At 42.9% G+C, this 16,128-nt stretch overlaps 1 protein-coding gene across 1 annotated transcript in view; it reads right to left on the bottom strand.

Annotated features, from left to right (window-relative positions):
• The window catches only part of map3k4 (mitogen-activated protein kinase kinase kinase 4), a 180,241-nt gene that overhangs the window by 70,635 nt on the left and 93,478 nt on the right, over positions 1-16,128 (bottom strand). The window contains exon 3 of the mRNA XM_067989234.1: positions 11,039-12,420. Within this exon, the coding sequence (XP_067845335.1) occupies positions 11,039-12,420 (1,382 nt within the window). The remainder of the gene's footprint in view (positions 1-11,038; positions 12,421-16,128) is intronic.

The raw sequence follows: 16,128 nt of genomic DNA, 5'->3' as shown, positions 1-16,128 counted from the left end.
AGCTCGAGACAAGGTAGCCAGCTAAGTGGTTTCCCAAGTGAGGACGTTAATGCAGTTTTACATTAATAATGTGGCACCAGCAACACACGATTGGCACTCTCACCGCTGACAGCTCCCATTATAAAATGGCCTCAACTCTACGCCACCAACACCATCCTGGAACTGAAATTTGTGGATTGCGAAGCAGTGGAAAATGTGGATTTCTTTCTCCCGGCCTCCATCAGGCCCAATATAAATCAGCAGCACGCGGCTGAAGAAAAATACAACAGCGTAATTTGTAGGTTGTGGATTTCCATTTGAGCACACCACCACCAACATATCGCTTTAGATCACAAGGCTGCAATGGCTCAAAAGCAGGGTACATAAATTTAGTGAAGAACAAAATTTATATCCGTGTAGCATTCAATCCTGGCTGCTGGAGTTTTTTCTCCAAGGGCCTTTTATAAAAAAAAGGTACAAGGTGGCATCCTTCATAGGAACAGGAGTAGGTTATTGCGCTCCTCGAGCTTGCTTCGCCATTCAATTAGATCATGGCTGATCTGTGCCTCAACTTCATTTACCTGCCACTGCTCCATGTCCCTTGATTCTTAGAGATACTTTTGAATAAATTGCTCTCCAGCGTACACGAAGAGCAGAAACACAGAATCGAGAATGAAGAGACAGCAGGATATCACAGTAAACAGACAATACTCTCAAGCCAAAAGCGGCGACTTCACATTATTGAAGTGAAGCAATTTGAAGGAGCTTTTTGATCCATTGCTCAGTAAGAGCCCTGAAGGATAATTCTGCAGTTCAATTATGAATGAATCCAAGCCACCTAATTGTATGAAAATCCTGCCCGATGAATTGGATAGGCCAGTCTTAGCAGAAAAGCATCAAAGCTTGAAAGGAAAAGACTTGCATTCATTTAGCGCCTTTCACATCCTCCAGACGTCCCAAAGTGCTTCACAGCCAATGAAATACTTTTGAAGTGTAGTCACTGTTGTAATATAGCCAAATGCAGCAGCCAATCTGCGCATAGCAATGAGACAAATAACCAGATAATACGTTTTTAGTAGAGTTGGTTGAGGGAATAAACGTTGGCCAGAACATCAAGAGAACTCAAGCGCTTCTTCAAAACAGTGCCATGGGATCTTTTACATCTATCTGAGAGGACAGTTTAACGTCTCATCCAAAAAACAGTACCTCCAACAATGCGACACTCCTTCAGTAATGCACTTAACTGTCAGCCTGGGTTATGTGCTCAAGTCTCTTGGGTGGGCTTTGAACCCATGACCTCTGATCAGACGCAAGTGTTCTACCACTGAGTCAATCAAGGCTGAGAGCTTGAATGCTTGAAATACTTCTTTTCCTGTTCAGATCTGAATCCATTTATTCTTTCATTCCTGTATACCAGGAATACCACCTACTTGCCAAAAACAAGTCGTCGTAATCTGCAAGTATCTGTTATTCTATTAACCCACAATATTGAATTGTCAGCTACATTAGAGATTTTAAGGGTTTGAACCATGGGAACCTTAGTTACCTTGGTATTAAATTGATCAAGAACTTTGCGTTGTGTTTCTGGCTTAAGGTCATGATAATCCTCCTCCTGATCTAACCAAAAATAAGAAGGAATATCAAACAATGAATCATAACCATGCACTGATTCTGATTCTTAAGTTGGTGTAGATAGAGATAGGCTACTTGTAGAGATTATGTTCCATCAATTCCTTAATATCTTGTATACTCAACCAAAACTTTGTTGACAATACTGGGAATCTCCAGTGGTACAAATGTTTGGACAGACTCAAGGACGAATATCAGTGAAGGTGACAAACTCGTAACTGCGAAAAATCAGGACCAACTCTAACAAAGCATGGACAAAACCAACTGCCTGTTAGAGGTGTAGGAGAATGGTGTTAAAGCACAGAAGACACCGCAGTATTAATGATTTGAGGCCAAACACAATGGAACAAGCATTGCCAAATGCAACAAATAATGAGGCAGGCACCAGTATTGGCCCATCAATATCAGTTGATATTAGTGAATGCATGGTGCATGACAGGAACAAAAATGATGGTTCTGCACCAAGAGCTGTTGAACATTTCAGTATCGATACCAAGGATTTCAGTTTAATTTAAGGGCGATGACTGGCGCTAACCTGTATAGATGCTGGATTAAGGTCTTTGATGTGAATACCCAGAGATATATAGGTCATCATTCAGTAGTGTCAACACTGGTTCTGGAACGAGAATGCCATGCGACTTGGCCTAGGTGTTGCAGGGATTTGTTAGGTCCTGCCAGTGTCCATTATCAGCATGGTTGGTTGAACCAAGAGTCAACTAACTTAACTTGGGAGCTGCCTATTAGTGTGATCCTCAAGGAACATGTGTCAGAAATTGAGGTAGTTTCAGATTCTCAAAGTATAGCCAGAGCATATTGTTTCCACAAATATTTAAAATTTAGGTTTTTATGCTCAAGGCGAAGGATGACAATTGCTTTTAACACCCAGTATTATGCATCAAGCACTACCAGATCAAGTACAACACGGGTGTGAAACAGAGTAAAGAAGGAAAGAGTTGTATTTGTATACAGCGTTATCATGTTTGAGAATTGTCCCAAAGTACTTTGCACAAATTACTTTTGAAGTGTAGTCACTTATGTGGGAAAACACAGCAACCAATTGGGCACACCACGGTCCCACAATGAGATCTACTGCATTGGAGTATAGCTCCTTCCATGCAGTCCCCAAAAAATGTGGTAACCCTAACCTCAACAACAGCTCCTGCTGTGTCAATGGCAGCTTTTCAATACTCCAGACCACCCATCCTTATGGCCACTGATTGTACCATATTTTGTAGAGTGCACAATAATGACACCGAACCACACTGACAATTCTCACCGTTGGAGCTCTGGACAATAGTGGGGGGTCATACCCACAAGTTGCATTGCAATTAGGTTTATCTTGAAATCAAAACTATCCACCAATCATTAAATTTGCATTAACTTTCATGAGGCGATTTTGTTACACAGAAAAAAAAAGTTCCATTACTTTTTGTATTATTCTCAAAATAAAAAACTTCAAATAGGCAGCCAGGTAGCTACCAATACAGCTCTGAAAAGTGCTGAGAAGCAGAGTTAACCCAGTTCCAATGGTCATTCAAACCATTCAATAGAAAAGTAACAGTGGTTCCTTCCTAGCCAGCAGATGGAGCACTTCATCTGAGTGCAAGGAAGTGGAAAGTCAAACTGCCAGGATCAGTCCCTGCTTAATTAGTCCTCCTGTGGCATATTGTGGAGCAACACTGATAATGCAAAGACATTAATCCCAACTTCAACATCCCATCATCACATCTGGTGTACTGTGGGAGGAATTGACAGTTACAGGAATCTAAAGTGGAGGGAGCAGGCAAAGAGGAAGGACAGAAAAAGGTTTTAAAAAAACACCAATTAGTAAAGAACATGACCAAAAGCAGCAACCTTTCTGGAAATGTAAGAAACTGTCATTGTAGATACATTACATCAAAAATAAAAAAAATAAAGCTAGCTAGTTAAACCAGAGAGTAAAACTAACAGACTTCAAACTGATTTCTTTCATAGATCTTTTGCATCAACATCCAGGTGTGTTGAATACGTGGAGGTTCAAGCTTTAGTCACTGACTAAAATATTCTACTGTTATACAGTTAATTGCCTGAAAATGGGTTTGAACAGCAGAGCGTTACAATCGAGTAACATCATGGTTTGCAGCAGGTGGCATAAATGATACAGGAGGACTTCTGCTGCTGAGTTTTCCAATTATATTTGGAATGCAAAGATGACCCCCCCCCACCCCAGCTTCTCTCCACTACGAACCCCACTTTCGCCTGTCTCCACCACCCTCGCCTCCAACAAGTGCGAGGAGCTTATGGACTTCTTTTTCACTAAGATTGAGACCATCCATTCAGCTGCCTCTGCCGCTTCCCCTGGCCCACCATGCCAAACTTTCCCTACGGTTCCCCCCTGCCCTAACCCTGAATTCACATCTTCCTCTAATTTCTCTCCTATCTCCCCTCAAGCCCTCTCGAAGCTCATCTTGACCATGACACCCGCCTCCTGCTCCCTCGACCCTATTCCCACCAAACTGCTAACCGCCCAACTTCCCTTCCTGGCCCCCATGTTAGCTGATATTGTTAATGGTTCCCTCTCCTCAAGTACTGTCCCACTCCCCTTCAAATCTGCCGTCATCACCCCCCTCCTCAAAAAACACACCCTTGACCCCTCTGTCCTTGTAAACTACCAACCCATCTCTAACCTCCATTTCATATCCACACTCCTTGAAAGTGTTATTGCCTCACAAATCCGTGCCCACCTTTACCGCAAGTCGATGTTTGAATCCCTCCAATCAGGTTTCCGCCCCTACCACAGTATCAAAGTCACAAATGACATCCTATGTGACTATGACCGTGGTAAACTAACCCTCATACTTCTCCACCTGTCTGCAGCCTTTGACATGACTGACCACGCCATCCTCCTCCAACGTCTCTCCTCCGTCGCCCAGATGGTAGGACTACGCTGGCCAGGTTCCATTCTTATCTATTTAGTCGTAGCCAGAGAATCACCTGCAATGGCTTCTCTTCCCGCTTCTGCACTGTTACCTCTGGCGTCCCCCAAGGATCTATCCTTGGCCCCCTCCTATTTCTCATCTATATGCTGCCCCTTGGCGACATCATCCAAAAACAGGTTCCACACTGACGACACCCAGCTCTATCTCACCACCACCTCTCTCGACCCCTCCACTGTCTGAATGGTCATACTGCTTGTCTGACATCCAGTACTGGATGAGCAAAAGTTTCCTCCCTCTAAATATTGGGAAGACCAAAGCCATTGTCTTCGGTCCCCACCACAAACTTCGTTCCCTAGCCACCGACTCCATCCCTCTCCCTAGCCACTGTGAGTCTGACCCAGACAGTTCGCTACCTTGGCGTCCTATTTGACCCCGAGATAAGCTTTTAACCACATATCCGTTCCATCAAGACCGCCTACTTCCACCTCCGTAATATCACCTGTCTCTGCCCCACCTCAGCTCATCTGCTGCTGAAACCCTCATCCATGCCTTAGTTACCTCTAGACTTAACTATTCCAATGCTCTTTCTGGCCAGCCTCCCATCTTCAAATCCCTCCATGGCCTCGTTCCTCCCTATCGCCGTAACCTCCTCCAGCCCTACAATGCTCCAAGATCTCTGCGCTCCTCCAATTCTTGCCTCTTGCGCATTCCCGATTTTAATCGCTCCACCAGTGGTGGCCGTGCCTTCAGCTGCCTCGGCCCTAAGCTCTGGAATTCCTTCCCGAGACCTTTCCGCCTCTCTCCCCTCCTTTAAGATGCTCCTTAGAATCTCTCTCTTTGACTAGGCTTTTGGTCACCTGTCCTAATACCTCATGTGGCTCAGTGTAAAATTTTGGTTGATAACATTCCTGTGAAGCGCCCTGCAAAGTTTTACTACATTAAGGGCACAATAAAATGTAAGTTGTTGATGTAGGAGTAGAACAGTATTGTGCCACCATTTGTGAACAAATTTCTATTGGTGGGGCAGCTTATTATCACGAAATTTAATTTTAGACATAGCCGTCTTGGAGAGATTTTAATATAAGATTTTCTTAATAAAAATAATTGATTTCAAGAGATCTATTTGGCTAAGTTTATGCTAAATATATTAAAACATGATATACACCAATTATAAAGGTGTTTGCATGGCAAAGTTGATGGGGCAAAAAGATTCTTAGCTTCAAAAAATTGGTGTTACTGTCGTCATTCTGAAGTATCTTATTTTGAAATTGAGGTTTTTTTTTTGTCACACAATACAACCTGGTGTGCTAGGCAGGCAGGCCAGAGAATGCTATAGAGACTGGCTAAAGTGTTGCATCTGATATGACTATCAGGTTCCACCTGCCCCTCTTCAGTAATATTTCAGCGGCTTTTGCAGTTATCTTTATATTTATGATCACAGACACCATAAGAACGTGTTCTTTATTTCTCAAGCATTAGAGGTTAGAATTTTGAAAACTATATAGTGATTGATAATTAAATTGCAATTCAAATTACTGATGAGGTCTGCAATTCTTAAATCTATCATTTTAAAATTAGAAACACCTTTGAATTATTTATATGTATGGGTACTTATCTGCAACAGAAAAAATTGTTTAAACAGCTAGAGAATGGAATAAATCCAAAATTTACATATTTTCATACAGCAGATTAATATTTGTGATTGCATTCTCAGTCTATAAGTGCAAATAGTTTATAGCAGGTACAATTGTTTTTTTACAAGACTGAACATAGCACTATAGGTATTTTAAACCAAGCAGCTATATTTGGATAATCAAACTGCATGCCATCACGTATGAAAAAACATTTGTAAAATGGTTAGTTCCTAGGGAAGACAAACTGTTTAATGAAGGTAGACATCAGTACTGTAGGATTTGAGTCCAACCACAATTAAGAGATTAGAAATAGACCAGGATTGCATTTCTACATCACGGTTTAAAATAAGTAGTCCACGATAATATTCTGGAATACCAATATCAATGTTCCTTAATGGCAACAGTAGTGGTTCTCTATATTGCCTTAAAGATTAGTTGTTTAAAATCCTTTTCTACAATATCAATTAGACTAACTATTGAATTTAAAAAAACAAATACACTGACCAAAGCAACCTTTTAAAACTTAGTTTGAAAGTTTATTAAAATCCATATTTCCACTGCCTAAGCAATGGTGATGTACAGGAAGCAGTGCATGTGGGACAAAGAGCTGTGGCAGGCACCCAGGTGTCAGTCTAAAGAATGATCTCCAAAACAGTTCCCAAACAATAAAAGTTTGTTTTTAAAATATAAAATATTCACAACCATTAGAATTTATCATGCGACAAGGTTCTCAGTAATGTGTTTGATATTTGTATTCCACACCATTATTCTGGAATATTCTTTCAAACCACTTTCCATGATGACTATAACACCTCAAGGTAACAGCCTGATGTTAGAACGTGGGGACAGAGTGTGGATTGAAGCACAGGGCATTAATTGTGCACTGCTGTCAGTCCGTAACATCCCGATTTCAAAAAAGAGCCTATAAGGTACAGCAGATAGCTAGATTCGCACTCTCCAAGTATACAGGTTTGAAACAGACACGCTCACAGAATTTACTCAATGTTACTGTTGTACTTTCAATAACAGGCTGTTGAGAATTAGTACCTGCTAATTAGCTGACTATGATTGCTATTCTAGCTCCAATTCACATACGCGCCAACATCACTCACATACAATCTCATAGAACTGCTCCAATTGGTTAGGCAATAAAATATGTTTGCAGTGTGACTAGACCAAAATTAAAGTAACCCTCAACAGTTCAATGGGCAAACTTATGGAGAGTCAAATTCCTAAAGCAAGAAGAGATGCAGATGTTAAATTTGCACTGATGTTTGTATTTATAAGCTACATTAAGATCAGCCTCCTGCATTAAAACCAGTGCAAGAAATGTGATTATTTTTCTTCTGTAAAATCAGTCAATCTTGTTCAGATTTCACTCACTATATCAACCCGCAGGGAAGAAGAATAAAAGCAACAATTGTAAGATAGGATTGGCTACGTGATACCCATGAACTTGTGTTTAATGGCCAACTTGGAAGTACTATCAGCTGTCTGTGGGGGGGGGCAATGGAAATTGGTTAATTACATGAAGAACTTTTTTTTTACACAATATCCAAAAATCAAAAGAATTGGGAGTATGGCATTCTGTAAAGTTTGAGTTTAAATCAAAATGAAGTTGAGAAATAAACGAGCCGAACTCATGATCTCTTTGAGCTCTATTGTCTTTTGCTGCTCCGTGCAACCTCAATGATCCAACTTCATTCCTCATGCACGTATCTTCACTCATATCCTCATGATGGATAAGTGCATCTGGAGCATTCTGAATTCTGCAAGCAAGCAGCTACAGTATTATCCCCTGCTTACACTGCTCTCAAACTAGGAAAAGCAAAGCTAATGGACGTGTACTTATCATTACCTTATGTTCTCTCCACATCCCTTTGATCCTCTTGACACTGGCCTTCTGTGCATCCGCCTCCTCCCTTCACCGATGGCCCTACTCTCAGGATCTGCCCCTTGAACCCTCCATCTCTCTGCGCATTTAAAAACCTTTTCAAGACCTTTTTTGACCAAGAATTTTGTAATCTCACTAACTTTTCCATCATGACTTGGTATCCATTCCTTTTATTTATTCATTTCCCCTTCTGTAAAACGCCTTGGGATATTTTCTACTTTAAAGCTGGCACTATTTAAACACAAGTGCTGTTCTTGACCAGCTTCTGGATGTAGCAAAGTTTTGATACCAAGAAAAGAGCTGGTGAAGAGCCAGGCCCTTTTGTACCACTGGGAACTTAAAATGTGGTGCTATAGAACATCCAACTTCTTTTTGAAATGTAAAAAGTCAGCTATGAACTGCTGCCACTATCCTGTAGCTAACACACAGCACTAATGCTGATGACACCAAGGTGATCCTGCTACCAATATCACAGCAACAATTTCTCAGAAATCAGCAGCCTTGTCCTGTATAACTGGTGTTGGCGCATTGTATAATACAGTCACATGCAGTCAACAGAGTACATACACAGTAACCCAATTCCTACTTCTGTTGTGACGTTCCATTAGCAGCTAGTATTGTTCCCATTAAAACCAGAAAATATTAAAACCTTCCTCTTAGAAATTATTTAGTTTAGAGGTTCTCATTCCAATTTGTACTACTCTATATTGAACCACATTTTTAAAACTTTTTTTTAAATTGTGCAAAACTCATGTGGAGACACATTTCACTGGTTGGAGAGACATCAGATGGATTTTAATTTTGTTTTAATACTGTATTCATATAATCTGTAATTATAATGAATACAGTATTAAGACAATGTAATCCCACAGAATTTTCTTGATCCATAAAACTGAAATCCTATAAAAACATTTTAGTGTAAAAACGCAGATGTGATTTTTGCCATTTTCTTGCATCATTTTTTAGGTTGAGAAAGCAGGCAAGTGCAGATATCAATCAACAGCATCTTATGACAGGTCACAAGTGGTCAGCAATGACCTGAATTGATTCTCAAGAGGCCACCCTCTGTAGGAAAATGCCTCACCTTCTTTGCTCTTCCCCAATATAATGCCATTTTATTTTTGTACTTTGCTGATAAACAGCTACTGGAAATCCATAAATCCATACTAGCTGAAATCCACAAATCCGTACTTGCTGAGCAAAACTACACTTTGCAATTCAGCGTCTAAAATACTGAACTGCGAGCAAATACTCCATGCTGCAGAAGTAACTTGCATAAGGAAGTACAAAAATGTATCATAAACACACAAGGCAAGGAATAGAGATCTACCAATGTGACAATCACTTGGACCTTTAGGGAGAGTCCTTTGGTGTTATCATAGCATCATACAGCGCAGGTGACCAATCGGCCCATCACACCTGTGCTAGCTCTTCGAAAGAGCTATCCAATTAGACCCGCTCCCCTGCTCTTTCCCCAAAGCCTTGCACATTTTTTTTCAAGTATATATCCAATTCACTTTTGAAAGTTACTATTGAATCTACTTCCACCACACTTTCAGGTAGTGCATTCCAGATCATAATAACTTGCTGCATAAAAATAATTCTCATCTCCCCCTGGTTCTTTTGCCAATTGTCTTCTGGTTATTGTCCCTCCTGCCAGTGGAAGCAGTCTCTCCCTATCTACTCTATCAAAACCCTTCATAATTTTACTTCATAAACAGCTCTATTAAATCTCCCTTTAATCTTCTCCACTCTAAAGGAGAACAATCTATTATTATGGATACATTAAATCCAATTTAAAACCAGCTTTCCAGCATGCGCAGTATTTTGCTTTTTAGTGTTTAATTCACTGCTATTTCTCTTCCAGGAATGCCCATCTTGAATAAGTTCCGATCTTCTCTCCGTCAGGATTTCCGTTTGTCGCTTTTACTTTGTCACCTTCACTACTTTCTGCTCTCCTGGCCAGCCTCCCACCTTGCACCCTCCGCAAATTTGAACTCATCCAAAACTCTGCTGCCCGTATCCTAACACGCACCAATTCCTGTTCACCCACCGCCCGTGTTTGCTGACCTTCATTGACTCCCGGACTGGCAACGCCTCGATTTTAAAATTTTCATCCTTGTTTTCAAATCCCTCCACGGCCTCGCCCCTCCCCATCTCTGTAACCTCCTCCAGCCCTACAATCCTCCGAGACCTCTGTGCTCCACTCCTTCAATTCTGGCCTCTTGCGCATCCCCGCTTTTCATCACTCCGCCATTGGCAGGCGTGCCTTCAGATGCCTAGGCCCTAAGCTCTGGAATTCCCTCCCTAAACCTCTCCCCCTTTAAAACAATCCTTAAAACCTACATCTTTTCTGTCTTAAATATCTCCTTAGATGGCTCAGTGTCAAATTTTGTTTGATAACGCTCCTGTGAAGCGCCTTGGGACGTCTTACTACGTTATGGGCGCCACATAAATGCAATTTGCTGTTGTTGTTTTCCTTCTCGTGTGATTAGGTATCTACTAAAACTTGACTTGTTCCATTACTACCCCCTTTTGCCTTGCACCATCATCCCTTTTGTCATTTAATCACTCTTGCCCTCCACCCCATCACAGACCTTTCCCTTTTGTTCTTTCCTTTCTCCACCACCCCTCCCCAACTTTCCCGACTCTGCACTTGCTTAAAAACTGTTAAATCTCTAATATCGTCCAGTTTGAAAGGTCATTGGTCTAAAATGTTAACTCCGTTTCTCTCTCCACAGATGCTGCCTGACCTGCTATGTGTTTCCAGCATTTTCTGTTTTTATTTTACTAGCTGTTGTCTACAGTGTCCTTCATCCAGGGACAGGTGTGACCTTATTACATTCAATACCAGTTAAAAAAAACATTTTATAAACAGGTCAACATGAAAGGCAAAAACAAACAAAATATGCTCAATGTCTGAAGAGAAGTTCTGAAAAACTTCAGAAGTGTGTAGTGTTACCACTGTAGATCAGAGCTCTTACCTCTAGTGTACTAACATCTTTTTCCAGTGCTACACGTGCCCTTTGCAGGGACCCATCCATTAACTTGTGAAGCCTCATTATGAGCTTCCGTAGTCCCATTTGTTTCAGTGCTTTATCAACAAAAGGCCTATAAATAGACGTCTGACAATTTCTGTTGAAACTAGTATCAGCTGGGTACTCAGCAGACTGATTTCCCATTGAGGATGTCTCATCTTGAGACACAGATCTCTCAAACTTCGTTGGGAAAACATCCGAAGGCTGAAAGTGAACACGAACCTCTTCTTTGTGCCTATGTGCACTGTGTTCTCTGCCATTTTCTGACCCAGTGACTTCATCTTCACGATCTAGCTCCTCCTCATTTTCCAACAGGCAAGTCTGTGAACAGTTCTCACCATCGTCCTCTTCCTCATCTGGGTCACTCGCTCCGGAAGGACGAGGAGATGGGATTTCAAACACTGGCCAGCCAATGTTCGCCAATTTCTCAATGCCCAGGACCGTTCTCATCAAGTTCAATTTCTGGTTCAGATCTTTAGTTATATTTAGCCACAAGCAGAGTGCCTGCACTCTGCTCTGAAAGTCCTTTGCAGCATACCTCTCATAGTCCTTCTGGAGGGCCTGCAACGATGGGTAAAGTGCTTCCACAGACTCTAGCAGCTCCATAATACTTTTAACCTGCTCAAATGCTACTCTCTGACACTGGAGGTGTTCCTGATAATCACTATGACCAAAGACATGCGTTCCTGAAGTCCTAATACATTCGGTCTTCTGCTCAGCAATCTCATCCTCTTCAGCAGCATCAACATGACCACCTCCTTTACAAGCACAAAGATTTCCATAGTTTACCTTAAAGTTCAAAATATCATTAATAATATCAGGGACCGCTTGGCGCGCTGTGTACAGGTAAACATCTTGGTCACTTATGCTACAACTTGCATGCCAGGCCTGCAGCTCCAGCCAGATAAGTTCATTTGATCTGTTTACCCATTCATACGAGGTATTTTCTTGTCCTCTCTGCTCCTTCTCCTTTCGTTTAGAAACTGAGGTAAGCTTAAGAAGTAATCGCAAAGTTTCAAAGAATTTCAAGCGGTCAGCTGGGCAATCAGTTCTGGAAGTCTGCCGTGCAGGTCTGCCAAGGGGCACTGAGACTGGAGGGTTGGGGTTACTGCAGCTAAGGCAGAGGTAAGGCTTGTTGGGAATTGAATTCTTTGCAGAGGACCCAGTGATAGGGTCCAGCATGAATGCACATTGCACTGTTTTCTTATGGTCTCTTTCTGTGGCTCGCATATTGGAGCGTAGCTTCTTTCCTTGCTTATCACTGAATACAGTGACATTTTCAATGGTCTTGTCTTTAGACGTCGGCTCCTTTGGTACGGTCACTTTTTCTGAAATGTAAGCAAAAAAGGTTACTGAGAAGACGCTGCATTATGTATGAAAGGCAAAAACATATTCTACCAACATAAAAAGTAACAGCTCTTTTAAAAAAAACTGAAGACAGTTGTTTCAATTCAATTTCCATTAGAAAATTTGTAATGAGTAATAAAAGTATATCCACTATAGTGCAATGCCGTAGACAGGCATAATGCAAGCAATATAGCACAACATAATATAATCGAACTGTATACAAAAAGAGAAAGTTTAGACAAAGAGAAGTAAGCTTGAATCTACATAGTGTCCCAACGGGGCTGCATGGGAGACATTTTCAAACAAAATTTGACACATATGAGCTATTAGGACAGGCGACTAAAAGCTTGGTCAAAGAGGTAGGTTTTAAAAAGCGTCTTAAAGGAGGAGTGGTAGGGACGCAGAGAAGTTTAGGGAGGGAATTCCAGAGCTTAGGGCCTAGGCAGCTGAAGGCACGACCACCAATGGTGGAGCAATTAAAATCGGGAACGCGCAAGAGGCAAGAATTGGAGGAACGCAGAGATCTAGGAGGGTTGTAGGGCTGGAGGAGGTTACAGAGATAGGGAGGGGTAAGGCCATGGAAGGATTTGAAAACAAGGACGAGAATTTTAAAATCAAGGCATTCCTGGACCGGGAGCCAATGTAGGTAAGTGTGCACAAAGGTAACAGGTGAACGGGACTTTGAGAGAGTTAGGATATGGGCAACAGAGTTTTAGATGAGCTCAAGTTTATGGAGGGTGGAAGATGGGAGGCCGGCCAGGAGAGCATTGGAATAGTCAAGTCTAGAGGTAACAAAGGTATGGGTGAGGGTTTCAGTAGCAGATGAGCTGAAGCGGGGCAGAGACGTGCGATGTTACAGAGGTGGAAGTAGGCGGTCTTGGTGATGGAACGGATGTGGTCGGAAGCTCATCTCAGGGTCAAATAGAACACCAAGGTTATGAACGGTCAGACAGTGGCCAAAGATAGGGGATGGAGTTGGTGGCTAGGGAACAGAGTTTTTGGCAGGGACTGAAGACAATGCCTTGGGTCTTCCCAATATTTAGTTGGAAGAAAATTTTGCATATCCAGTACTGGATGTCGGACAAGCAGTGTGACAAATGAGAGACTGTGGAGGGGTCGAAAGAGGTGGTGGTGAGGTAGAGCTGGGTGTCGTCAGCATACACGTCGAACCTGACATGTTTTCGGATGATGTCGCCAAGGGGCAGCGTGTAGATGAGAAATTGGAGGGGGCCAAGGATAGATCCTTGGGGGACTCCAGAACGGTGCGGAAGCGGGAAGAGAAGCCATTGCAGGTGATTCTCTGGCTATGACTGGATAGATAAGAATGGAACCAGGCGAGTGCAGTCCCACTCATCTGGACGACAGATGAAAGGCACTGGAGGAGGATGATGTGGTCAACCGTGTCAAAGGCTGCACACAGGTCGTTTACCACGGTTACAGTCACATAGGATGTCATTTGGGACATTGAAAAGGGCCATTTCAGTACTGTGGCAGGAGCGGAAACCTGATTGGAGGGATTCAAACATGAAGTCGCGGGAAAGATGGGCACGGATTTGGGAGGTGACACATGTTCAAGGAATGTGGAGAGGAAAGGGAGGTTGGAGATGGGGCAGTAGTTTGCAAGGACAGAGGGGTCAAGGGTGATTTTTTTCTTGAGAGGGGTGATGACGGCAGATTTGAAGGAGAGGGAACCATTAACAATATCAGCTAACATGGGGGCCAGGAAGGGAAGTTGGGTAGTCAGCAGTTTGGTGAGAATAGGGTCAAGGGAGCAGGAGATGGGTCTCGTGGTCAAGATGAGCTCAGACACGGCATATGGGGAGATCGGAGAGAAACCAGAGGAAGATGTGAGTTTCGGGGTTAGGGCAGGGGGAACCGTAGGGGAAGTTTGGCTTGGTGGGCTGGAGAAAGGAGGGAAGTGGCAGAGGCAGTTGCATGGATGGTCTCAATTTTAGTGACAAAGTAGTCCATAAGCTCCTCGCACTTGTTGGAGGTGAGGGTGGAGGAGGCATGAGAGAGGAGTTTAAGAAGACGGTATGTAGTGGAGGAGAAGCCAGGGATTATCTTTGCGTTCCAAGATGATCCTGGAATAATGAGCAGTTTTGGCAGAGGAGAGCAGGACCCGATAGTGCTTTATGTAGTCCAGCCAGATCTGGCAATGAATGGGTAAACCAGTGGTCCACCACAAACGTTCAAGTCTGCGTCCCTTGAACTTAAGGGAGTGGAGATGGGGGTCGTACCAGGGGGATTGACCCTGGGTGAGTGAGTAATAGTTTTAATGGAGACAAGGGCATCAAAGGTGGAGATGAGGGTGTAATTGAGCAGATCTGTAGCTGCAGAAATGTAGAGGTGAATGAAGGGCCAAAGGCTAGACAGTTGGGAATTTGAAAGTGCCATTGTAAGTGACTTGGGGGAAGTGTTTTTCCAGGGGCGAACGTAGAAGGAAGTGGGGTTGGGAGGGGGAAGGGGGGGGGGGAAATGTGGGTGGAGAGGGATACAAGGAAATGATCAGAGATAGCCTTATCTGTGATTGACACAATGGGAGTAGTGGGGCCACATGAGATGGCAAGGTTGAGGGGGTGGCCGTGACTATGAGTAGGCGAGTTTATATGGAGGGAGAGATTAGGGGAGGATAGGAGGGCAGTGAACTCAGAGGAGAGAGAGCATGATGAGTTGAGATGGAGGTTGAAATCACCGAGGGTGAGAAGTCGCTCGGTGCAGGGGCTGAGGGAGGAAAGCAGTGAAGATATTTCAGTGAGAAACTTGGCGTGGTACTTGGGTGGGCAGTACAAAACGAAGCTTTTGAAGGAGAGGTGACAGGGGTGGAACAAGGTGAGAAGCTCAAAGGAGCAGACAGTGCCAGAGGACCAGGGGGACAGGCCAAGGTGTGATTTGGTGATAAAGGCCACACTGCCACTGCAGAGGTCTGGACGGGGCTTCATTAAGGGGGAAGGTGTCATCACAAAGGCTGAAAGAGCAGCAGAGAAGACAAGGTTAATGAAAAAAGTAGTAGTTAAGTGATAACAAACCTGTGGCTTTAGGCAAGCTAGGCTGCAGTCTTTGCAGCATTGAGAAAGGGAATTCAGACAAACCGTGTGCGAGTGCGTGCGTACACACACAGTTGAAGGAATTTTATGACATACCAACACCCTGAGAACTCTAGATGCCAACACAGGCTAAGTAATAGAATTCTACATCAAATCTAAGTACTTCCTGTGAAAGTACAGGTACTTGAAGATTATGGTCACGAGCCAATTTTTTTTAAACATACTGACTGAATTACAAGCATTAGCATCTTGAACTTTTCCTATAGAACTTAGAAATTCAACACCGATATCAGTCAATAGAAGTCAAAACCCTCCAATCGTTCAGGAGACAGCAAAATAGTGGAAGTTTCCTTGACCAAAGTGAATCAGAAGTCAATGCACCTCAAAAGAGGCTGCTTGGCTGGAGCATTTTGCCTATCCTGAAAAGACTACTCATTGGTGGGGTAACCAGGGTTCAGTGCTGGGTCCTCTCCTGTTTATTCATGACCTGGAGCAAGGCACAGCTATTAAATTTGTGGACGGCACAATGTGGTGCAAAAAAAGGCCAGGATCTTAGAAGAAAGATAAAGATTACAACTGCATTTAGTTATATTGGGGAAGTGGGCCTAAGACAGGCAATGGTTCATTGGCATTGACAGATGT

Source organism: Heptranchias perlo, chromosome 8 (genome assembly GCF_035084215.1).
Source record: "Heptranchias perlo isolate sHepPer1 chromosome 8, sHepPer1.hap1, whole genome shotgun sequence".
Classification (NCBI taxonomy): domain Eukaryota; kingdom Metazoa; phylum Chordata; class Chondrichthyes; order Hexanchiformes; family Hexanchidae; genus Heptranchias; species Heptranchias perlo.
This window is presented reverse-complemented; position numbering and strand designations above follow the sequence as displayed.